A 25,315-nucleotide genomic window follows, 5' to 3' on the forward strand; every position below is an offset into this window, starting at 1 on the left:
TTGATGAATGGATAAAGAAACACAATGGAATATTACTCAGCTATAAAGAGTAATAAAATTATGGCATTTGCAGGCAAATGGATGAAACTGGAGAATATCATGCTAAGTGAGATAAGCCAATCTCAAAAAAACCAAAGGACGAATGATTTCGCTGATAAGCGGATGATGACACATAATGGGGGGTGGGAGGGACAAGAGTGGAGGAAGGAGGGACTGTATAGAAGGATAAGACGGGTGGGAAGGGTGGGGAGGGAAGAAAAAAATAACAGAATGAATCAAACACCATTACCCTATGTAGATGTATGATTACACAAATGGTATGCCTTTACTTCATGTACAATAAAAATAAAAAAATATATATGCTTGGAACTGGTCACATATTTCAGGAAAGAGACTATCCTAAAAATACCAAGGGATAACGTATCAGTTCTTAACAGTTCAACAATTTTACTCTGCCACTACTCTATCAGAAGATTCAGTAAGTAAACCCTGTGTGCTCTTCCTAGAGCAGGTTAGGAAACATTTCTCTAAGGCAGGGTCTATGATAGAAATCAGAAAGTCTGTGAATCTGGACCCAAAAAAGTTACATATCTATTTTCACTAACTTCTGATCAAATCACCATTTCTTTCAGTTATGAACATAAGCCATAAATGCAATAGTAGACTTAGTAGACAAATATACTGCCACCAATAGGAATTATGGATAATTTCTTTTTTTAGTTGTAGATGGACTAAATACCTTTTATTTTTGTTTATTTTTATGTGCTGCTGAGGATTGAACCCAGTACTTCACACGTGCTAAATAAGTGCTCTACCACTGAGTTACAACCCCCAGCCCAGCCCAAATTTCTTATTTTATACTTGCTACAAATTCTCTTGAAATGGTGTTTAAACCCAAAATCATCTTAAAATTACTATAGTTATAAGACCTACTGATAGACTGTAAGCATTATTTACTGTGTTAATAAAAAGCACAAAAAAAAATTTTAAAAACACATAGTGCTATATCATACACTTAAAATATTTTGATACATATTCCTATTGGCTTTTCTTATAATTCTATGTATTGTTTTGCATATAAAAACACTATTCCAAGCCAGGTACAATGGCCCATGCCTGTAATTCCAGCTACTCAGGAGGCAAGGCAGGAGGATCATGAGTTCAAGGCCACCTTGGGCAACAAAGTGAGACCCTATTTCAAAAGAGTCCACAGGTTTTTCACTATACTGCCAAAGGGGTCATAACAAAAAAGATTAATAATACCCCTGTTTTAGGACCAAAAAGTTAAGCAACATAATCACATCTCCATTAGTTACATCTAATGTAACTCTGCAAATTAAAAAAAAAAAAAAAAACTGTTTTCATGTTCTCTAGTATAGAGCAAAGACCAAACGTCACTATTTTTAGCAGCCCTCACTTCAAAACTGGTTTGTAAATACTTGTGAATGTGATATAACAGCCTAGCAGATCCATGAGTTCCCTTAGCTCATTGGCAGTCATCCTACTTCAAATATAGAAAGCCTCAAACTAACCTAACTTTCAACTTGTGATTCCAAAAAGAAGGAAAAAGATTTTTTTTTTAAAAAAAAAGCATAATATATACCTATCTACTCACTGGTTTGTAAATAGTAAAATACAGACAATTCAATTATCTAGGAAAACTAAAACAAGAGAAATTGCAATAAAACTTTCCATAATCACAAAATGAGTTAATGCTGACATCAGATAAAGTAACCTAGGACTTCTGAATCCAAGGCTCTACTGGAATAAACTATTCTCCTTAAAGAATCACATATCCAAAGAGGAGCTCCCCAAGAAAAATAAAACCCCAACTATTTAAAAAGAGAAATTGGGGAAACAGTTCATTCTCTATTAATCAAGCTATAATGTTGGGTTTAAAAAAAAATTTTTTTTTTTTTGTTTAGATGGACAGACTGCTTTTATTTATTTATTTTTATGTGGTGCTGCTAAGGATTGAACCCAGGGCCCCACACGTACTAGGTAAGCACTCTGCCACTGAGCTATACAGTCCCAGTCCTATCATGTTGGTTTTCAAAGAGAATGTACAAAGCAGAATAGGTCAAAAAGAATCATTTCATTCAGCCAACACAAAGGACCCTAAAGGCAGTAATGCAGTCCCCAAGCCTAAGTGTCTTCCCTTCTATAGTCTGTTACCTTGAAATATATATTGTTCTAGCTTGAGTAGTTCCTTTGAGTTATGTAGAAAGTAAGTCAAATAAACATCTATAATTTTGGAAAAAGGTGTAACTGGCAATTTTTTAGCCAAGCCCATTCCCCACCATTCCCAATTCATTCCCATTTAAGAAACTTTTCTAAACTCTCTTCCCCCTATTACAAAGTGTATGCATGTATAGGGGGCAGGGATAGCTATTAAGTGAGTATATTAATAGAGTGTGATAAGCTAAAATGACTTCAAGCTTCTTAAATGATTTTTAAGGTGCTGGGTGGCAAAATCAGTAGCACCCTTTACATAGGAGGGTGTAACAACAATCAGTTAATTTCATCACTCATGGCCCTCTTGAGAGGGAATGAAATAAAACCACTTAATTGCACACTTAAAAAAAAGGGGGTGAATGAATAAGAAAAAACCTGCGGACTGAAACATCATTTGAATTACGTACAGTATGGCATCATTCCAGTATGTTAGGCTGAGTCTCTAGTACATAAATCACCAAATTGGATAGCTAAATACTTAAAGACTACTCCATGTGGCACTCTAGTCACCATTGCTGATCCACCCACCCTTTTGTCTACCTTTCTTTCCCATAATGTCCAAGCTTTTGTGTACCTTTCTTTCCCATAATGTTCATCATCTGTTTACATTACTGCACCAAATCCCACTATCAATATCTTTTTACTAGCAACTCTATGTACCTGCAGAATCACTAAATATTAAGATCAAATAAGATCTGAAGGTCATACCTCCTTATCTCCATTTTATTCTCAGCAGAATGCTTTCTTTCTCTATTTTCAGTTCCCTTCCCAAGCCTTGCTCCTACCCTCAAAACTTCCCCTTCCTCAGTGTCTATTTCTAACAATTTCTCCTACCACAAACTTCTAAATATTCACTACTTCAATAAATGTCACTATCCTTATTTTCAACATACCTTTTGGTTTTCTCAACTAAGATCCCAAAATTTCAGCCTTTAGTCATAACTAGTCACCTCAATTCCATTCAGGAAACCTCCAGATAAGTCAATCAGATAAAGCCAGTATCCCAACCACAGATCCCATTTTCCCAACTGCATCTCTGTACTTTCAAACAAGCCCCTAATCATAGAATTATAGAATTATTACTTTTAAGGTCTGAAAGAAAACTTAGAAATAACCTGATCCAACGTTTCTCAAACCTTTTTACTACACTTCACACATTTTATGATGTAGAAAATATTTTACATCATAATCTCATACACACTTAAGTGAAACACATTTCATGAAATAATACCCTTTCTATGTAAATACACTTAAAATTTCTATCCTATTCCATTTTGAAAAAAATTCAGGTGCCATCCACTAACATGACTTCACACCCCATTACCAGAATGGAACTCATAGTTTGGCAGACATTAACGTGAGTCTAAACTTCCTATTCACTTATGAAGAAACTAACTCAGTGGTGAGGTAAATTTCCTAACAACAAAAAGTTTGTTCATAAAATTAAACTCAGGTCTGACTGATAAGTCCCAGACCAGTGTGCTTTCCACTAAAGACCTCTGTCTAGCCACAGTCACTCAATCACACGCTATACCACAACCCTGCCACGATCCTACTACAGTACCATCCCCAATTACTGGTCTCACCCTCTTCTCCAAGTCAATCCCTCAAAGTGACTGCTCCTTGATCAGGGTGCCCTCGCAGTCGCTGCTCCATGTTCCCTTCGGTCAGTCACTATCAGTCACTATCCATCGATCAGAGTCTCCTTGGGAGTCACTGCCCGGTGGTCACAGTCCCTTGCAGTCAGTGCCTCATACTTCCTTCCTCGGTCACCGTCCCGTCGCAGCCTCTGCCTGGTGCTCCTCGAGGTCAGAGTCCTTCGCATTCACTGCTCCTGGGTAGCAGACTCCTCACAAGGAGCTACACCTGAATCACAGTCCCCTCGCTGTCACTATCCCTCGGTCACAGTGGCCTCGCAGCCCCTGCTTCACACTCCCCTCGCTCTCACTGACCCACTCCTCAGTCTCCTCGCAGTCCCGGTCCCACAGTTTATCCTCTCAAACAGAGCCGAAAACGTAGGCACACATGGGTTCTCACCAGCAGCTCACGCTCCCCCAGCGCCTATCCCGTCGGGTTTCTTTCTGGCTCCTAGTCACCGACAAGAGAAGTTGAGAAGGTTGCGGGGAGACGCCCGGGGAAGGCAGCTGACGGAACAGCAGGCCGGAAGTCCCGCCTACTGCCCGTCCTCTTGTCAATCCGATCACGACTTCTCCCTGAAACCCTGGCCGCTGACACAGTAGTTCCGCTTTCAGTAGTTCCGCTTTCACAGAGGCCCCCGGGGAAATGTGACCGTGCAGAAACATCTAAGGCAGGAGATGAGTGTCTATGTAAGGGTCAGTCTCCATCCGGAACCCGAGTATGTAGTGAAGATGGCTCCTCCTTGGGGGATATGGATGTGCACTGCAACACTTTCTGCAGTCGGTCAAGAAGCGCTACTCTGCGGCTCCTTGCTGGCCCACCCCGACCCTTGGTGTTCCTTCCTACTGGTAGATCCAGCTTCTTGCGCGGCGCGGGACGCTGGCACCCCGGCGTTCACTTACAGATGGTCCAGACTCTCGAGTCTACGACTTTTACCCCCTTGGTGATGGAAGGAGAACTTGTTCGCTAACAAGTCTTCATCTCCTTTCTTCCTGTTATTTTTGCCCCAGGTTGATTCACCAAAAAATGGAACCAACTGAAAAATTCACCCTTAGGAACCAAATGAAAGCTCATCGAGCTGGAGTGGAGTGAATGCAAGGAGGGCAGTGGTAGGAAAAAGCACGCAGCAGGGGGTGTGGTAAAGAGAAACATTTTCCTTTTACAAAAATGCACCTTTGAGGAGTGGGGGTGGTGGAGGGTCCTTTTGATTTTTGTAGATACAAGGCAAGTGGATACAGTGTTATGGAAAAAAGATGTAAAGGAACTTTTAAATGTATTTACTGGTTGTTTTTGTTTTGTTTTGTTTTGTTTTTCTTTATTCTACATGCTTGACTTTAAAGTGACTGAGAAGAAAGAGTGCGAATAAACTGGAGCCTTCACAGAGAAAAAGGATTTAAAACTGAGCCTCTTCCATTTGAATTTCAAGTAGGTATTTAAACATGGCTGATAGACTAAAGTGCCCCAAATAAGGACAGCTAGCAGGAGAAGACTCCAAGGCCTGCAAGGGAAACATCACTAGAAAGATTGTTTAGCTGGGCACAGTGGTACACCACTGTAATCGTAGCGACTCGGGAGGGCTGAGACAGAATGATAGCAAATTCAAGGCCCTTCCAGCAATTTAGCAAGACCCTGACTCAAAACAAAAAAATAAAAATGACTGGGGATGTAGCTCAGTGATGAAGCACCCCAGGGTTCAATCCCCAATACCAAATACAGTTTTTAATAATAACCAATTCAGGAATCTCAGAAAACCTTAAGGGAGTTTGACATTTCTCAGATTAACACTGGACAAACCCTGGAGAAATGGGCGTGTTAAGCTAATTAGGTGTGTAAATCAGAATGTCAGTAGTTGAGCAAAAACACTGTGTGTTAGAGAGAAATGCAACAATTCAAAATATAGGGAAAGCTTGGTGCACAAATAAATTAATCTCTTTTTATTGTAGTGAAAAATTAGAAATTAGTTGCTCACTACAGAAATGGCAAAAAACAACAGTAGTATAACATACTGGAATAAATGTAGCTATTAAATTATGCTCCTGAAAATCATAATGAAAATAAAATAACATAAAAACTACTCATGACATTATGAGAAGTTAAAAAAATCAGAGTACAACATTTTATACGTGGTTTTTTAAAACCCTGCAAATAAAAAAAGAAAACTGATAGCAAATATACCAAAATATTTATAATTGGTTATCTTTGAATAACAAAAATGGGTTTTTCACTACTTTCCAAATGCAGTAAGAACAGTCTAACAAAGTCAAAATATTAAAAATATAAGCCTAAAACACAACAGATCCAGCTTTATTTTGTCAAGATATTTAACAGAATAAAAAAAAAAAAAGTCCCATTTCTTCTTGGTCATATCTTTTCCCAACTTTTTCAAAGATTCAATAGTAGAAACACCCAAATGCTGCTGCAACACAGAATAAACTGTCCTAAAAAAAAAAAAAATAAGAAAACAGAGAAATTCAGAATGCTAATAAGGAAATAAGGGCAAGCACAAGCAATTGAAATTAACACATCTCAGATCTCTGTCAATTGTCAGTCTTGATTTTTCCCTTCAATTTAAAAAAAGGGCCAGGCATAGTGGCACACACCTGTAACCCCAGTGACTCAGGAGGCTGAGGCAGGAGGATCACAAATTCAAAGCCAGTCTCAGCAAAAGGGAGATGCTAAGCAGCTCAATGAGACTCTGTCTCTAAATAAAATACAAAAAAAGGGCTGGGGATGTAGCTCACTGGTTAAGCACCCCGGGTTCAATCCCTGGTACCAAAAAATATGAACTAATGAACTTTAGGTAATGAATAATTATTCACCAAAGTAAAATAATATATGAAATGCTTTTAAGTTCTTGGAGCAAATGTGTTACCTAACCCAAGAAACTGTAGTATACTATCACTGATAATAAGAACAACAGCACATTATCATAAATTCTAGATAAGGAAATAGTCTCTGGGTGTTTTTTCTTAACTGATAAAAATTCACTTGTCCATCTTTTAGCTCTAAATCTCAAAATGCTTTCAAAGTCTAGTTTAACTTGTTAAAACATTTTTTAGGTACTTATTACAGGAGTTCCTCCCGCCTTAGCAATGCCTGATGCACCAACTTCACCTCTAGCCTGGTAGCGATGGGAGAAAAGTAATCTAAACTCAAGTACCTGGTTATTAAACAAAATCAAAATTCTTTTGGATATTTTCAAGCTGTGTTCTACAACAGTACTATCTGTGGTGAAGGACCTGTTTTTGGTTTTGTTTTAATGTCCCGTCCCTCATGGATTGACATTTTTCTAAAAACCTGGCAATCAGCAGAACCATGTGAGGAACTTCTTTTAAAAATTTAGATTCACTGATCCAAACTCTGGCTTATTTGATCAGAATCTACCTGAGTAAGGCCCTGGCATTTGTATTTTAAACTAGTTCCCCAAATTATTCTTGGGTAGTCACAACCAGTCTGTGGGAAACTCTACTTCTTAATAGTCTAAATATAGTCTCAGAAAAATCCAGTGACTTATCTAAAGTTATACAATTGCAAAGTGACAGAGTTGGAAATAGAACTCCTCATTCCTAATTTATTCAGTCCAGTTTCTGTTCTACTCTAACTCTGACTGTCCTAGTTCACAACCTGGGAGTATCAGAGGATTGGATCATTTGTGGAAGCAAGTGAAAAATAATAGCATATAATTAAACTATATAAAACATTTGTGTCAATAACTCACCAATGTTTAAAGAAACCTCTTTTTAAAAATTCTTCCTCATTTTTGCTGTTTTAAAAATGATTTTAAGATAAACCAATTTTGTAACTGAAAGAAAAATCACTTTTGCTTGTAGAATCCCCACCATTCATATTTCTTTTTAGCTTAGCAAAGTGTGACTTGTTCAAATAAACAAATATGTAAACAAAATATTTAGTTATCAATTTATTACTTTAATAAGGATTATCAGAATTGGGTTTTAGAACACAGGGATGCATAAGACAGGTAGCTAAAAATAATAAAATAATTTTTACCTCTCTCTCTCTCTCTCTCTCTCTCTCTCTCTTTTATTCCCCCCCACGTTGAGGACTGGACTGAATCCAGGGCTTCACATGTACTACACATGTCACTGAGCTGTACACATACAAGTCTCCTTGTCTATAAGCAGCTTACTAGGTTTCTACTTTACTAACACAAACTTAACAGTAAAATCATCTCATCTAAAAGATGTTTAAGACAAATGTCTAAAATTAAAGTGTTCTCTGATTCTAATGAATGTAATTAATTTGATTTGGAATGCCCACCTGATCCTGGAAAGGAAAAGAGGTTTCCAGATAGACTTACGTTCATGAAAACATCGTAAGTGTAGTTGTCAGTGTCAGCATCCCAGAAACATCGAGCGGCCATGCTAAAAAAATCAAAGAACAAAAAATTACCAACACTATAACAAGGATCTGAACTACTCCTGCCTGCATAAGCAAAAGCTTTCCTTCGTATTGTGATGAGAATTGAACCCAGGGCCTCACACATGCTAGACAAGAATTCTACCACTAAGCTTACATCCCCAGCCCTTCATACAGTCTTCTGAAACAGTGCTTCCAAGCCTTTTCACAGGTTAGCACACAGAGAAAATCATATTTGTACAGCAGAGTATGCTGGATAACCTGAAGAGACAGAATCCATAGGTGAGGCTGGTTGCAGTTACAAGTGACCAGGCCAGGGGCTTTAGCAGATTCAGATCCAACTGTCTGCCTGACAATTGTAGGGGTTGATATCTTGAAGTCTTTGGTACTCTGGGTGGGACTCTTCTATAGATTACTTCAGCTAAAATGCTTGCGTGTGACTGTGAAAGGGCTTAATTCCTGCACAATATGGGAGAAGGAGGTCTGTGAAGGGCTGGCAGACTATTTAGTCCAGCCTGATCATTTTATAGAGTCCCATAAGAGAAAGGGGAAAACTGAAATAGCATTCAGTCTTCTAACTAAATCCAGTATTATCTCTACAGAATGCTATGCTTCCTCTAAATTCTCAAATTGGCCATTTTATTCCCCACAAATTCTTAGATAAGAAAAAAATGTTAGTCACAATAAAAATCAATGGTGCATGCCTGTAATCCCAGCAGCTTGGGAGGCTGAGGCAGGAGGATCGCAAATTCAAAGCTAGTCTCAGCAAAAGCAAGGTGCTAAGCAACTCAATGAGACCCTGTCTCTAAATAAATACAAAATAAAGCTGGGGATGTGGCTCAGTGGTGGCCCCTGAGTTCAATCCTTGATACCACCCCAAAAATAAAAAAAAATTAAAAATCAATTAAAAAATGGAAATAATTGTACGTCAGGACTGGATTGGTAAATGAAATTATGATATTCCCTGGCAGTGAAATTCTATGTAGGGCTGGGGTTGTGATTCAGTGGTAAAGCACTTGCCTGGCATGTGTTACATCCTGAGTTTGATCCTCAGCACCATATATAAATAAATAAATTAAATAAAGGTCCATAAACAACTAAAAATATATATATTAAAAAATTTTTTTCATTCTATTTAGTCATTAAAGAGATGTTCTAGTAGTAGAAGACAGGAAATAATTAAAATCAGAACTGAAATCAACGTAATTGAAACAAAAGAAACAATCCAAAAAATTGACAAAACAAAAAGTTGGTTCTTTGAGAAAGTAAAAAAAAATAGACAAACCCTTAGCCACACTAAGAGAAGGAGAGAGAAAACCCAAATTACTAAAATTCATGATGAAAAAGGAAATATCACGACAGACACCACTGAGATACAGAACATAATGAGAAGCTACTTTGAAAATCTGTATCCCAACAAAATAGAAACTACCAAAGACATTGACAAATTTCTAGAGACAATATGCTCCTCCCAAACTGAACCAGGAGGACATACACAATAAACAGATCAATATCAAGCAATGAAATAGAAGGAGCTATTAAAAATCTACCATCCAAGAAAAGTCCAGGATCAGACGAATTCTCAGCCGAATTCTACAAGACCTTCAAAGAAGAACTCATTCCAATACTTCTCAAAGTATTCCAGGAAATAGAAAAGGAGGGTACCCTATCAAACTCATTCTATGAAGCTAATATCACCCTCATACCCAAACCAGGAAAAGACACATCAAGGAAAGAAAATTTTAGACCAATATCCTTGATGAATATAGATGATCCTTAACAAAATATTGGCAAACCGTATCCAAAAACATATTAAGAAAATTGTGCACGACCATCAAGTGGGGTTCATCCCTGGAATGCAAGGATGGTTCAACATCCGTAAATCAATAAACATAATCCATCATGTCAACAGACTTAAGGATAAGAATCATATGGTTATTTCAATTGACACAGAAAAAGCATTTGACAAAATACAACATCCCTTCATGCTCAAAACACTAGAAAAAATAGGGATAGTAGGAACATACCTGAACATTGTAAAGGCTATTTATGCTAAGCCCATGGCCAACATCATTCTTAATGGAGAAAAACGGAAACTATTCCCTTTAAAAACGGGAACAAGACAGGGATGTCCTCTTTCACCACTTCTATTCAACATTTGTCCTGGAAACTCTAGCCAGAGCAATTAGGCAGACCAAAGAAATTAAAAGGATACGAATAGGAAAAGAGGAACTTAAGTTGTCACTATTTGCGGATGACATGATTCTATATTTAGAGGATCCAAAAACCTCCTCCAGAAAACTTCTAGACCTCACCAATGAATTCAGCCAAATAGCAGGCTATAAAATCAATACGCATAAATATAAAGCATTTTTATACGCAAGTGACAAAACAATTGAAAGGGAAATGAGGAAAACAACTCCATTTGCAATTGCCTCAAAAAAAAAAAAAAAAAAAAAAAACTTGGGAATCAATCTAACCAAAGAGGTAAAAGATCTCTACAATGAAAACTACAAAACATTGAAGAAAGAAATTGAGGAAGACCTTAGAAGATGGAAGATCTCCCATGTTCTTGGATAGGCAGAATTAATATTGTCAAAATGGCCATACTACCAAAAGTGCTATACAGATTCAATGCAATTCAAATTAAAATCCCAATGATGTACCTCACAGAAATAGAGCAAGCAATCATGAAATTCAGCTGGAAGAATAAGAAACCCAGAATAGCCTAAAGCAATCCTTAGCAAGAAGAATGAAACGGGGTATCGCAATACCAGAACTTCAACTATTATACAAAGTAATAGTAACAAAAACGACATGGTATTGGCACCAAAATAGGTAGATCAATGATACAGAATAGAGGACACAGACACAAACCCAAATAAATACAATTTTCACATACTAGACAAAGGTGCCAAAAATATGCAATGGAGAAAAGATAGCCTCTTCAACAAATGGTGCTGGGAAAACTGGAAATCCATATGCAACAGAATGAAACTAAACCCCTATCTCTCACCCTGCACAAAACTCAACTCACAATGGATCAAGGACCTTGAAATCAGACCAGAGACCCTGCATCTTATAGAAAAAAAAGTAGGTCCAAATCTTCAACTGGTTGGCTTAGGATCAGACTTCCTTTACAGGACTCCCATAGCACAAGAAATAAAAGCAAGAATCAACATCTGGTATAGATTCAAACTAAATAGCTTTCTCTCAGAAAAGGAAAGTATCAGCAATGGGAAGAGTGAGCCTACAGAGTGGGAGAACATCTTTGCCACTCATACTTCAGATAGAGCACTGATTTCCAGAATATATAAAGAACTCAAAAAACTCTACACCAAGTACAAATAACCCAATCAACAAATGGGCTAAGGATATGAACAGACACTTCACAGAAGAAGATGTACAAGCAATCAACAAACATATGAAAAAATGTTCACCATCTTTAGTAATAAGAGAAATGCAAATCAAAACTACACTAAGATTCCATCTCACCCCAATTAAAATGGCTATTATCAAGAATACAAGCAACAATAGGCGTTGGAGAGGATGTGGGGAAAAAGGTACACTCATACATTGCTGGTGGGGCTGCAAATTAGTGCAGCCACTCTGGAAAGCAGTGTGGAGATTCCTTAGAAAACTTGGAATGGACCCACCATTTGATCCAGCTATCCCACTCCTCGGCCAAAGGACTTAAAATCAGCATACTACTGAGATACAACCACATCAATGTTCATAGCTGCTCAATTCACAATAGCCAGACTGTGGAACCAACCTAGATGTCCTTCAATTGATGAATGGATAAAGAAACTGTGATATATATATATATATATATATATATATATATATATATATATATATATACAATGGAATATTACTCAGCTATAAAGAGTAATAAAATTATGGCATTTGCAGGCAAATGGATGAAATTGGAGAATATCATGCTAAGTGAGATAAGCCAATCTCAAAAATCCAAAAGACAAATGATTTCACTGATAAGCGGATGATGACACATAATGGGGGGTGGGAGGGGGGCAAGAATGGAGGAAGGAGGGACTGTATAGAGGGAAAAAGAGGGGTGGGAGGGATGGGGGGGAAGGAAAAAATAACAGAATGAATCAAAACACCATTACCCTATGTAGATGTATGATTACACAAATGGTATGCTGTTACTCCATGTACAAACAGAAACAACATGTATCCCATTTGTTTACAATAAAAATAAATTATAAAAAATAAAAAATAAAAATAAGCTGATTAAAAAAAAGATGTTCTGCAGAAAGAATACACTCAAAATCATGAAAAGGTATTCAAAATATGATATTATATAAAAAAGTAATTATAAATGTTTTACATTTTTATGAAATGTATGAACATGATTCATCATCATTAACATTTACTGAGTTCTTACTTTGTGCCAGTCAGTACAGTCACTAGTCCTAGTGCTTTCCATGTATTAACTCAATCCTACAAGGTGGGTACTATTATACCCATTTAATAAATATGTAGAAAGTGAGGATCAGAGAAATTAAGTAGTGTCCAAGGCCATTCAACTAGTCCTGAACCCAAGCTTACAGAGGAGATATAGATATATTCCATATTATTCAGTTTACTTTTAAAAGTGTTTTTCTTTTTTGAAGTTTCACATAGACCACCAGCTGCTCCATTCTATTATGTCACATACTTTTTTTCTCTTTTTATTTTTTTCCATATTTTTATTGGTGTATTATAGAAATACATGATGGTGGGATTTGTTTGTTTTTAAGAGAAAGGGTCTTGTTATATTGCCTAAGCTGCTCCAAACTCCTAGGCTCAAGCAGTCCTGCCTTTACCTCCCAAGTAGCTGGGAACATGCCACCGAGTGAGGCTTTACTTTTCCCCCTCCCCGCACTGGATACTGGGGATTGAACCTAGTAGCATTCTACCACTTGAGTTATATCCCTAGCCATTTTATTTATTTTGTGTGTATGTGCCCTACCCAGTCAAGGGAAGGAGTCAGAAGATTGGGATTTATTAGTAACACTGACACCAAGCCAGATATATATTTTTGGGCAAACTATGCTGAATTGGCATCCATAAAATAAGGACACTAGAAAATAATTACAGTACCTTTCAGATCTAATATTCTATGGTGAAAATTCTCAGTGATAATATCTACAAGATATTTTTTAATTCATTTCATTCAATACCTTCTTACAAAATATGTAATAATGTACTTTCTTATAAAATACTGTATTAGGCACTATTTTTAAAGGAAAGTAGAAGATTAACACTTAGGCATAGGAAAATACAGGCAACAGATTTTGGAATCAATAATATGGAAATGAGATCATGAGAATGAATGAGTTCCTGTAAAAGCACCAAGAACAGAAGGTCAAGAACTGAACCTTTAGAAAGCTCACAACTGGGATATAAGGGAGAAAGGAGTCAGTGAAGAAAGGAAGATAAACAGTCAGAAAAACGAGTTAGATAACTGACATCAGGGCCAAAACAAAAAAAAAATGGAGTGACTTTTAAGAAACAGAAGCCAAAGCCAAGAACAAGAAGAGCTAAGAAAGGCTAGTAGATTTGCTAATAAGGAGGTCTGAGTTTTTAAATAATTTATGAAAGTAAAAATATCAAAAGCTGGGCAATGAGGAATATGAGGAAACATATGTCCATAACCCCATGTTGTCTATGGAAGCATGTACACATAAACCCTAAAAGATTTACTAGCCTACAGATACTACGAAGAAGGAGTTACCCCATGGAACTCAATTAGACTGGACCTTAGTTCTAAGACCTCTTCAGTTCACAGCTGCATTTTGTCACACTGTCCTTTTCTCCTCATTTTTGCAAAGACACAATTTTACTGAATTTTCAAAAGGAAGAATACCTCATAAGAAACAGATGAATAAAAACAAGAAGGAAAAAAACAACTACTCACAATACTCCTTCACCTCTTTGTTCTCCAATCACTACTTGTACCACCATTTTATATCGGTCAAATCCCATTTCTAAAAAGAAAAAATAAGAATTGATATTATTAAAAGCACTTGTGACTATTGGAAAGCATTAGTGACTAAGGAAGCAATGGAAAAGGAATCAGTTGCGTGAATACAACAGTGTCTGAGAGCCCCTTCAAGTGTGATCCTGATGCTGCCAAAGCCATTATGGATGCTTTGCCACTACCATGTGAATCTGCCTGTACAATACCAATAGCTGTGGATAAGTGATTCCATCACCAGAAAAACTGATAGGATTTTCTATGGAATACAAGCTGATACTGCTGCATCCTATTCATCTGGAAGTATTAGATGCAAAAGTAATAGCTTTTTAAAGCTTTAAAGTTATAGAATTCATCTAACTGAAGCAAATTGTCCTATGACCAATCCAAAATGTTATCTGTCCAAAACCATTTTTCATATTTCAACTAAGATAACTTCAGTACATGTCAAAACAGTTGTGGTTTGGAAATCATTTGTGAATAGATATGCAGGAAGAACACATATTGCATATATATATTTACCATGTGTTAGGAAATAAAATTATTTTGCCAAAAAAATACATAAAGCATCTAGAATAGCATTAGCACATAATGGTCTCTCCGTAAACCTTAGCTTCCTTCTTTTGCCCCTACTCTAAGTCAGGTACTAAGCAAGGCCTTCAAGTTACAGAGATAAATGAGACACTCTTCTTGCCTTAGAGAACTTATAATAGTGAAGAACTTGAAGGCAGACAGAAAAATAACATGAAAATGCAATATGCCATTAACTTCAGGAGTGGAACGTATAAGGCACATAAGGAGCACAGCACTGGAGCCCCTCCCTTCATCTGGGCAGTGGGAAGAGATAACCAGAAAAGACTTCATGGGCAGTGTGATAATAAAAGAGCTGAGTCCTTGAAGGACGAATGAGAATTGACCAAGTCAACAATCTTTTTCCATTTTATGGAAAGGGAATAGCATATGCAAAGGCATGAGAGCCCAGGAGCTTCAGGAAACTGTAAGCTGCTCAATAAGGTAGGAAAGAAAAACAATAAGATTTGGGGTATATTGAAGTGACCCAGCAGTACCCTCAACTGCCCGCCCCATCAACTACACTGCTAAAGGAATAAAACCCTGAAAATTCTCACTAATGCCAAATCTGGAGAGAAGAAAACTGAAGGGCATCTTTATCTTCCTGTTCTTCTGAGCAGGGGATAGAAGAATTAAAAAAAAAAAAAAAAAAAAAAAAAAAAAAGGAAAAGAAGGAAGGGAGAAAAATGAGCAACAAAACAGGCCAATTCTCTTTGATGAAAGTAAAGTCTCCAGGATTATATAGTAAGTTGGGCAAACAACCTGAAGAATACAAGTAACCTCCATGTGAAGCATGATCCCTAATTTAGAATATTTAACAAAATCTTAGAATATAGAGCCCAAGATTTTGCTTTTTTTATTTTTTCATACTAGGAATTAAACCCAGAGGTACTCTCTACCTCTGAGCTACATTCCCAGCCCTTTGAATTTTTTTTATTTTGAGACAGGATCTCCCTAAGTTGCCCAGACTGGCCTTGAACTTTTCAGCCTCCTGAGTCATTGGGATTACAGGTGTGTGCCATCACTTCTGGTAGCACAAGTTGTTCTTTAAAAATATTGAACACACTCATGAGCTGGGGCTGTAGCTCACTATAGCACTTGCCTAGCACATGTGAGGCACTGGGTTCGATCCTCAGCACCACATAAAAATATATAAAGGCATTGTGTCCATTTACAACTAAAAAATAACATATATTTTAAAAAATGTTACACATTTAGATGAGCGTCCTCTTTTCTCTAATGAATCCCTAATGCTATAGAAACATGGCTAGAATATTAAATACCTAGCCCTTAAATCACAGTTCTAAGAGAAAAATAAAGTATTCTCATATGCTGGAAAAAGAACTTGAGGAAAATCACCTCACCATATCTGAGCAATTATGATATACAGGCAGAACAAAAAAGAAGTTGAATAGCAATATGTAAAGACAATGGCAAAAACAAAAGAATAACAACTGTGAAAGACACTGTCTAAGAGATTAAAAATTCAACCTAGGAAATAATATTAATAAGTTGATGAGAAATTCTTCATAATTGATTTACAATATAGAACAATGTAAGCTTATATATTCAATAAAATAAGAATTTAATCACATTATAAAACCATGAAAAAAGATGAAGGTGAGGATAACATCCTAGGAAAGAAACAGTTCTAATACAACCAATACTCAAATAATGTCTTTGTGGATGCTAGGCGAGCGCTCTCCAAGAGGAGCCATCTCTTCAGCTTCTCAAATAATATCTTTGTAGAAGTAATAGATTCAAAATGGCAAGAGAGCCAGACACAGTGGGGCATGCCTATAATCCCAGTGATTTGGGAGGCTGAGGCAGGAGGATTGCAAACTTAAGGCCAGCATCAGTGACTTAGCAAGGCCTTTAGCATTTTAGCAAAACTGTCTCAAAATAAAAATATTTGACCTGGTAGCACATGCCTGTGATCCCAGCAGCTCTGGAGTCTGAGGCAGAAGGATCGCAAGTTCAAATCCAGCCACAGCAACATAGTGAGACCCTCAGCAACTTAGTGAGGCCCTTAGTGACTCAGTGGTTCTCACTCCTGGGTTCAAGTCCTGGTACCAAAATTTTTTTAAATAATTAAAAATAAAAATGGCTAGGGATGTGGCTCAGTGATTAAGCACCCCTGGATTCAATACCTGGTACCAAAAACAACAACAACAAATCAAAATGACAAGAAAGAGGACACAAATGAAAAATGAGTTACCGCCTTAATATAATCACAAGTAAAAATGACAGTGAAAAAGGAAGAAATTATGCCAGAGAAAAGCTAATAGACATGGAAGGCAAAGATGAGTCACTATAACAATACTTGGTGTCCTGAAGAAGAGAATACAAAACATGGATCATAAAATGTGTTCAGAGATAGAAGAAAAGATTCTCCTGATATGGAGAAAATGAAGTCTTCAGATTGCAAGATATAAAATACTCAATACCAACCCAGTCCCTACAGCATAAAAATTAAGAACAGGATTCTTTAAGGCCAGCATTAATTGGCCTCAGATTTCTCCATAGACAACCCATTTGTCCCATTTTCCCAGATGTGGAACACCTATAAAAACTTACAGTATATTATATACAATATAATTATATAATATATAGTATAATTCAATAATGAGAATATAATTATACTATAATAATTATAATATTAATATAATAATATAAACTCCAGATTATGATTTCCAACCTACTTTAATACACCTGTGTCAATTTCGTTGTTCACAAAATTGAAAACTTGGAACTTAATGGGTTAATATTCAATGAAGAAAGTCCACTAGAGTCAAGAAAATAAATTATTACCTCAAAAATATTCACACAGGCTAGGACAACTCAGTAGAGCACTTGCCTAGCACACTAAAGGCCCTGGGTTCCCCAGCACTGCAAAAAATAATAATAAATAAATCATACAAATCATATTCTAGTTTAAAGAAAAAGTCAGATATCTCAAACAAAAAAGTCCAAGAAATAGTCAGCATTTATGAGACCTTGCTAAAAAACTGACAAAATCTCATCAGGTAAATTTGAACCAAAATAAAGAACTCAACAATGAAAGTATGGTAAAAGGACTAAATAGTGAACCATCATCCCATTTAAATATAGAATCAATACTATACAACTAGTCAAAAACTATTACCCTAGGTAAATGTATGATTACACAAATGGTATGCCTCTACTTCATGTACAGAGAAACAAGATGTATCCCATTTGCCATTTGTTTACAATAAAAATAAATTTAAAAAGAAAAAAAATACTATACAACTATGGGAAATAGGTCTTCAGCATCCCATTATTATTGAAGTATTTGTATGTATATACCCAGAAAAGTGGTTGCTATGATGTTTGCCTAAGTGTAGGTGGTATCACTTGGGATATTTTTCTTCCCCTCCCTCCCACGCGCTCGCTCTCTCTCTCCCTCTCCCTCTCTCTCTCTCTCTCTTTCTCTCTCTCTCTCTCTCTCTCTCTCTCTCTCTCTCTCTTTTTGAATTTTGGGGCTCAAACCCAACATATTGTAAGCATGTGCTCTATACCCTTGGCTCCATGGGGTGATATTTCTAACTTATTTATATTTCTACAGTGTTTATACTTTTTATAATGAGCATATATCTCGTTTTTACTGTAATTCGAACTGAATTTTAATTAAAAAGTCAGAAAACAAAAATGCTAATATACTAACAGTAGTGAATTCTGAGTAATAGAAATATATAGGATTACTATTTTCTTCTTTGTACTTTCCTATATATTTGGGGCAAGAAGTGCTGGGGATCCAACCCAGGGCCTCACACAGGCTAGGCAAGCACTCTACCACTGAACTACATTCCCTGCCCTTTTTATTTTTTATTTTGACATAGGGTCTCACGCAGTTGCCTAGGCTGGCCTCAAATCTGGGATCCTCCTGCCTCAGCCTTTCTAGCAGCTGGAATTACAGGCATGTGTCACCATGCCTGGCTATATTTTTTATTATTATTTTTTAAGAATTTAACCTTTATTTATTTGTTTTATACGGTGCTGAGGATTGAACCCAGGACCTCACCCATGCTAGGCAAGTGCTTTACCACTGAGCTACAAACCCAGCCCTATTTTTTTATTTCTAAAAGTTAAAACAAGCCCAGGAAAAGAAGAAAATTCACCAAAATATTAAATTATAATTACTTTTGGATAATAAAATTTCATGTAATTTTCTAAAACTTTGAGTATATTTATCTGTATTATCCAGAATTATTATAATGAACATAAATTACTTTTATAAAGATATTCCTTCCTTCCAAAAAAAAATCTTTAAAAAAAGAGCAGATAGAAATAAAGAACTTTTTAGCATAATAACATAATAATGTTTTTGTTAACATTATGAACAAAAGAGAGGCAAAAAGGACAAGATAGGAAAAGGATAAAATACCCTCTGCAGATGTAGGGTTTGACAGGAGTGGAAGGTTGAGTAAGATAAGTAGTTAAGGATTCAGCTGGAGAGATGGACTGAGGACAGCCTGGGACAGTCCTGAATGCCAGACTAAGAAATTGATAACTTAGTGGGAAAAACAACCAGGAATTATGGGGAAAAAGCATCCCTGTAATTCCTGGCCTTTCTGAATTCTCAGATTTCTTGGACAGTGGTTCCCTGCAATGTTTTATTCACATCTTTACTCTTTCTCACCATCTGCAATTGTATACATTAGTAAAAGTCACCAAATAATTATAAAATACTAGATGATGAAAATTGTCTTTAATAGACTCCACAGCTTATATCCCTTGTTTAAAGATGGGGAAAAGAACAAATGGGAAAAACTGAGTGTTTGGAGATAATATACATCATTTCCAATTATTACACTCTTACCTTTTAATTTATCTTTAATATTTTCTGATAAATGTTTTGTGAGCTGAGGCATTTCTTCTGGATTATATTCAGCATTTGCCAGTTCCTCCTTGAGCACAGTGTGGATACAGTCTTTAACCACAGAGGGTCTGAACCTAATTGAAAATTTTGAGAACATCTAATTGGTAATTCCAAAATCTCAATGTGCCTTCACACCTCAACTTCCCCAGTTTTTTTTCTTTCTTTTTTGTCATTAGTACCATTTGTCCTGCTTTTTCTTATTTTTCATTATAAGAGTAAGAGAAACAAATTAATATAACATTCATATCTCAAATTTCTATCTATAGCCTGGACTATGCCTGAACCTCAGATCAACAAATATTCCATCTGGATGTCTAATGAGCAATTGAAATTCAATATTGAGCTTCTCTTCTCCCTAGTCTAGGTAGGTCTCGTGGTTTTTCCCATCTCAGTCATGGAACTCCATTCTTCCAGTGACTCAAGCCAGAAATATTGATGTCAATCTTGTTGGTGAGAAAAATCTTAACTGTTCTACCCTCAAAATAATCTAAAATTCAACCAATCTTACCATCCCATCACTACCATCTTGCTCCAAACTAACATTTGCATTGCCTTTCACCTGGATAATTTACGCAGTAAAGGCCAATGTCTTCACTCTAACCTATAAGGTATCATGTGATCTACCACAACAGATTTTCTGACTTTGTTTTCTAGTACTTTTCCCATACTTCTGTTCTCAGGCCTCAGTGGTCTTCCCTATGTTCTTTAACCACACCAGGCATACAAACCTTAGTTCCTCTATATTGCCATTATTTCTGCCCAAAGTTCAATTCCTCCCTATATAAGCATTGTGATGGGCTGACAGATCTGGCTCCATGAGAATGTTATAGCCAGACTATAAGGGAAATGACTGCACAGACTCCATTTTTCTCTGAGACTCCATGTTATGCAGGAAACAAGCTTCTCCCATGGGACACCCCACCTCTGTATCCATCAACAATTGCTTAGCTTCTCCTATGAGAACACCCTGCCTCTGTACCCATCATCAGTTACTTAGCATGATGTGTTTAGCAATACAAAATGACAATTCTTATGTAATGAAAAATTGCTCTCTTTTGATTCCTATTGCTTCTAAACAATGTACCATGTGAATGGTGATTGTGTGGATATTAGTAACCATTCTTTAGTTTGTACCAAGGTAAGGGTCATTTTGACCCACTTCCCCCTCTGTTGATGATCTCATGATGTCAGTTTGTAATTTCGAATCATAGCAACAGACACTTAAGATTGATGTGATTTTGGTATAAGAACCCCTACAACCCTGTAGTTGGGGCTGTTCTCCCAATAGCCATTTTTTGGGCATTGTGTGAGACAGTCAGCTGGCCAACTTAATAAAGACTCTCAAATTTGGACTTCTCAGTGGTGATCAGTCTGTTCTTAAGTTGCGCCCCGCCCCATAACAGCATGTCTAGCTCCCTTCTTTTTTTTTTTTTTTTTTTTTTTTTTTTTTGTAGTGGTAGATGGACATGATACCCTTATTTATTTATATGCTGTACTGAGAATTGAACCCAGGGCCTCACACATGCTAAGCAAGCATTCTACCACTGAGCCACAACCCCAGCCCTCTCATTTCTTTCAAGTCTTTATGCAAAAGTCACCCTTCTTAGCTACAATCAACAAACTTCAAAGTACACTCCTACCATATCTCTTTCTATCTCCCTTCCTGGTATTTGTTACTATCTGAAACATTATATACCTTACTTTTTTATTTCTTATTTATTGTCCTTCAATCCTGCTAGACATACGATCCATGAGAGCAGGGATTATTTGTCTATTTTGTTCAATTAGACTTCCATTTCCTATAACAATGCTCAGCACATAATAGATACTAAATAGATGGGAGGGGAGATGTTTTGTTGGTTTTGGTTTTTTGTTTGGTACTGGAGATTTGAGGCCAGGGGTGCTCTACCACTGAGCTATATCCCCTCCCCTTTTTAATTTTTTATTTTGAGACAGGGTCTTAATTAAGTTACTGAGGCTGGCCTTGAACTTGTGATTCTCCTGCCTCAGATTCCCAAATCACTGGGATTATAGGCATGCACAACCACACCTGGCTTAAATGGATAGTTTTTGAAGAAATGGATTATTGGATAAATGAAGAGAGAAAAAGAAAAAAAAAAAAAAAAGACCTCCTTTAATTTTACCAACCTTATAATACCATTAGCAAGTTGCTTGAGTTTATCATATATTAAAACACTAGTCCTTTTCAGGGCTGTATATTCCATCAGTTTATTTATCTATCTAATGCCAGGTTATCAAACTTAAACTACAGATTTTTCAGCTTGTTATGACGTTTAATATTCAGTAGTACTAGGGGTGGGGGGTGGGGGGAAGGGAAAAAATAACAGAATGAATCAAACAACATTATTCTATGTAAATTTATGATTACACAAATGGTATGCCTTTACACCATGTACAGAGAAACAACATGTATCCCATTTGTTTACGATAAAAAAATAAATTAAAAAAAATATTCAGTAGTACTAGTGTCCCCTCATTACTTTTTAACCATATTTCCTTTGCTTTCTTGCCTGCCCATTTGCACAGATGAAATTCTGAATCATCATCAAATTTCCAAGATTTGGGGGCTGGAAGTGTTGCTTAGAAGTAGAATACCTGCTAAAGATGCAGGAGGCCATGTGTTCAGTCCCAGGTGAACATGTGTACACACACACACACACACACACACACACACACACACAATTTGCTCTGTCCAAAATATGGTCTTCTTCTTATCCACAAACACACTATATTTGGCTCCTCCCTTAAGCTTTTTAAATTCTTGACAAAATGTTAAGGTTTTCTTCAGACAAGTCACACATAAACTCATAGGATTACTCCTACATAATGTGTTTTTTTAATTAATCTTGTTCTGCATTTTATTTTATTTTATTTTTGCAACAGAAACACCTTTTAATGGCATTCTATGTACGTAGAACATTTTACTAGAATAACTGAAACACTGTCCATTTTACCCAAGGGAAAACTGCTACATGATTTTTTTCTTTTTTATCACATATAACCAAAGTTCCTGGTTTCCAACACTACACTTGCTAAGTATCAAATTCAGTAATATGGTTTCCAACAACATAGGAAGAGCTTGGGAAATTTTTTTAAAATATATATATATTTATTAAATATATATATTTTTTAATAGAAATTAAAAGCCATTAGCAATTAAAAGCGATTAGCAATGGCTCCTGCAGACTTAGCTGACTGCCCTCTTCCGGCAAGGTAACATTGTTTAAGAGCATCCGGATACTACGTAGGAAGGACTTTGTACACAGGTCCGGTGCCAGGAGTAAGTGCATTCTGGCACAAGTGTGCACACGGTAACCCTCGAAACACCAGTGAACGTAAGCCGCTGGTGTTTTGCCTCTCTCTACTCTGTCCATCTCCTTTTCCCTTGCTCATGTCCTGGATCCCCTAAGGTCAACCACTCCGGCTGTGTCAGCGAAACTGCGCTGCAGGCGACCTAACTCTGCTGGGCGGATCCAGTCCTCTGCTGTCCCCTACAGCCTGAGAAGAGTTGGAACGTCAGAACAGCCGCGTCCCCGCAACCTACAGACCCTCCCCGCCCTTCCCGTCCTCTCCACCTCCCACCCCGCCCCTCCCTTCCCAACTGGGTAGGCCGGGGTCTCTGCCCCACGTGCCCCTTTCCGGCGGTCAGGCTCCCAGACGACCTCTGCTTGGCGGACCCAGCACTCTCCAGGTCGCCCCCGCCACATCCCATTTGCTACCCGCCTTTGCTGGAAAATGGGCCTCAGAATGTAGGTGTTCTCCGCCTCCCCTGAGTTCTTCTCAGTGTCAAGCAATCCGTCGCCCACGGGAAAGGATGCGCCCCGAGAAAGGGACGGGTGGGAGGAGGTGGTCATGGTCAGAGATTCTTGGTTAGGGCGTAAGTCTCTACTAGGCCCCCTGACCGCTTGCTGCTGCCGTAAGTGGCCTGAGAGTCGGTCGCCAGGGCAACAGGGTTGCTCCGGGCCCCCACGTGACCGAGTCCCTTGCTCTAGCGGAGGCACTGGTCCTTCACTGCGCCTGCGCACGCGCTGCAGCCAGGAACTGGCGAAGATGGAGTGGTTTGTGCTTTAAAGTGTGTCTCTGTCCTGAGCTTTAACGTGCCTAATCTCTTACTAACCAAGACACAATCTTAGGAAATACACACGGAACCTGATTTTCATAAGGTTAGGAAACATAACCAAGGATACTCAGCTAGTAGAGCAGCCAGAGCTCTGATTATAATCAAGAGTAGTCAGGAACCCGAGGAGTACCAAGTCAGCTTCAGCAACTTAATGAAACCCTAAGCAACTGAGAGAGACCCTGTCTCAAAATGGGAAAAAAAAAAAATCTTGTAATCCTTGGACCAAACCCGTCCTAACTTCTTCTGTTTCGTTTTTTGTTTTTTGTTTTAAACTCCAGACGAGCTAAGAACAGGATTTATATTTTTCTAAATTAATCGTATATGTAGAGAGTCATGACAATTACAGGGATTTAAAATGTTAGCGTCCGTAAAGTTTTATTGGAATACATTTACATCTTGTCTATTGCTACTTTTTCCCCATAAAGACAGAAATAAGTAGTGCAACAGAGACCATATTGCCTTCAAAACTTAAAATATTATCTTGCCTCTTAGAGAAAAAGTGCAAAGCACTACTCTAATCCATAATCACCAGCCTGCGGTTCTTGGCCAGCTTGCTTTTCTTACTTATTCCAGTGCAAAAGTCAGAAAAGAGCAAATTTAGGATGCATTCCTTGCTTTTTTTTTTTTTTTTTCATGCCTTTCTTGTAAGCACCAGTTCTTGTTCCTATTCCAGGATTTGGTTTACAAAGTACCTTATTGAAATTGTTGCTTAAATTGATCTCCCTGATTCCAATAAACTCTCACCAACCTCACCTTCCCATTCCACTCTTCACACTACCACAGAGTGGCTTTCCTCTACCACACTTTGCTTGAAATAGTTTGATGGCTTCTTATGGCTGTCTCCCCTGCATATACACTTCTTTGCATGTAAATAAGACCCTTCATGATCTGACTGGTTTGTTGAGCCTTCCTTCTGCTGACCAACATCAACACTGCTCTAATCCTTGATTGTAGTTCCCCAGCAAGCGTGCTGTGCCTCATCCAGATTTGGCGGGGAGCAATGTACTAAGTTAATTATTACTAAATAAAGTGTCACTCTCTATAACAAGACTACATTAATGCCATCTAATCTTCAGACTCACTGAGAGATCTCCAATTGTCCCAATTGTTTCTGTAGGATTCAGTTCATGAGCATGTGTTACACGCAGTTGTCATATCTTTTTATTCTTTGAACCACATCACTGGACATTATGTCTATGAGAAATGCCCTTTGACCTCCAAACACCTGAGTCCAAATAGAAAGCTGAAGAACACCTATTCCAAAGATGGGTCTACTTTCTCCGAGCAGGATTATGAACAAGGAAACATCCTCTTCATTCCAGGATGATGTTCATGAAGGCACATGCAAGATAAGAGACAAATTTTCTTCTTAAAATGTTTACTTAATGCCTGATGAATAGATTCATATCAACCCCTCTACCCAACACCCTGGTTGGAAGTCAAGCCAGGATGTGGCTTTGTTTGTGGA

General features: G+C 37.5%; 2 protein-coding genes and 1 long non-coding RNA gene across 5 annotated transcripts in view; 1 reads left to right on the plus strand and 2 right to left on the minus strand.

Annotated features, from left to right (window-relative positions):
* Positions 1-4,409, minus strand: part of PCYT1A (phosphate cytidylyltransferase 1A, choline) — a 54,003-nt gene extending 49,594 nt beyond the window's left edge. The window contains exon 1 of one of the 2 annotated variants that reach the window (XM_079156265.1): positions 4,273-4,409. The gene's annotated coding sequence lies outside the window, so the exon portion shown is untranslated. The other variant, XM_079156266.1, reaches the window with a different exon arrangement.
* Positions 4,410-4,420: 11 nt separating this feature from the next.
* On the plus strand, positions 4,421-25,315 carry LOC306671081. Of its 2 annotated transcripts, XR_013766577.1 has the most exons (5): positions 4,438-4,568; positions 4,884-5,006; positions 5,214-5,298; positions 22,254-22,359; positions 24,965-25,315. It is a non-coding gene; the product is annotated as an uncharacterized lncRNA (long non-coding RNA). The 2 variants fall into 2 exon arrangements; XR_013766576.1 differs by lacking the exons at positions 22,254-22,359; positions 24,965-25,315 and adding an exon at positions 7,935-8,174 and having other exon boundaries at positions 4,421-4,568.
* DYNLT2B (dynein light chain Tctex-type 2B) lies at positions 6,174-23,686 on the minus strand. Its single transcript, XM_079156288.1, has 5 exons — positions 23,451-23,686; positions 19,647-19,780; positions 14,177-14,246; positions 8,192-8,255; positions 6,174-6,311 (listed from the first exon to the last, which is right to left on the minus strand). Exons 1-5 carry the CDS (start codon positions 23,579-23,581, stop codon positions 6,264-6,266), a joined length of 447 nt encoding a protein of 148 aa, XP_079012414.1. The 5' UTR covers positions 23,582-23,686; the 3' UTR covers positions 6,174-6,263.

This window comes from Sciurus vulgaris (genome assembly GCF_902686455.1).
Source record: "Sciurus vulgaris genome assembly, chromosome: 10".
Lineage (NCBI taxonomy): Eukaryota > Metazoa > Chordata > Mammalia > Rodentia > Sciuridae > Sciurus > Sciurus vulgaris.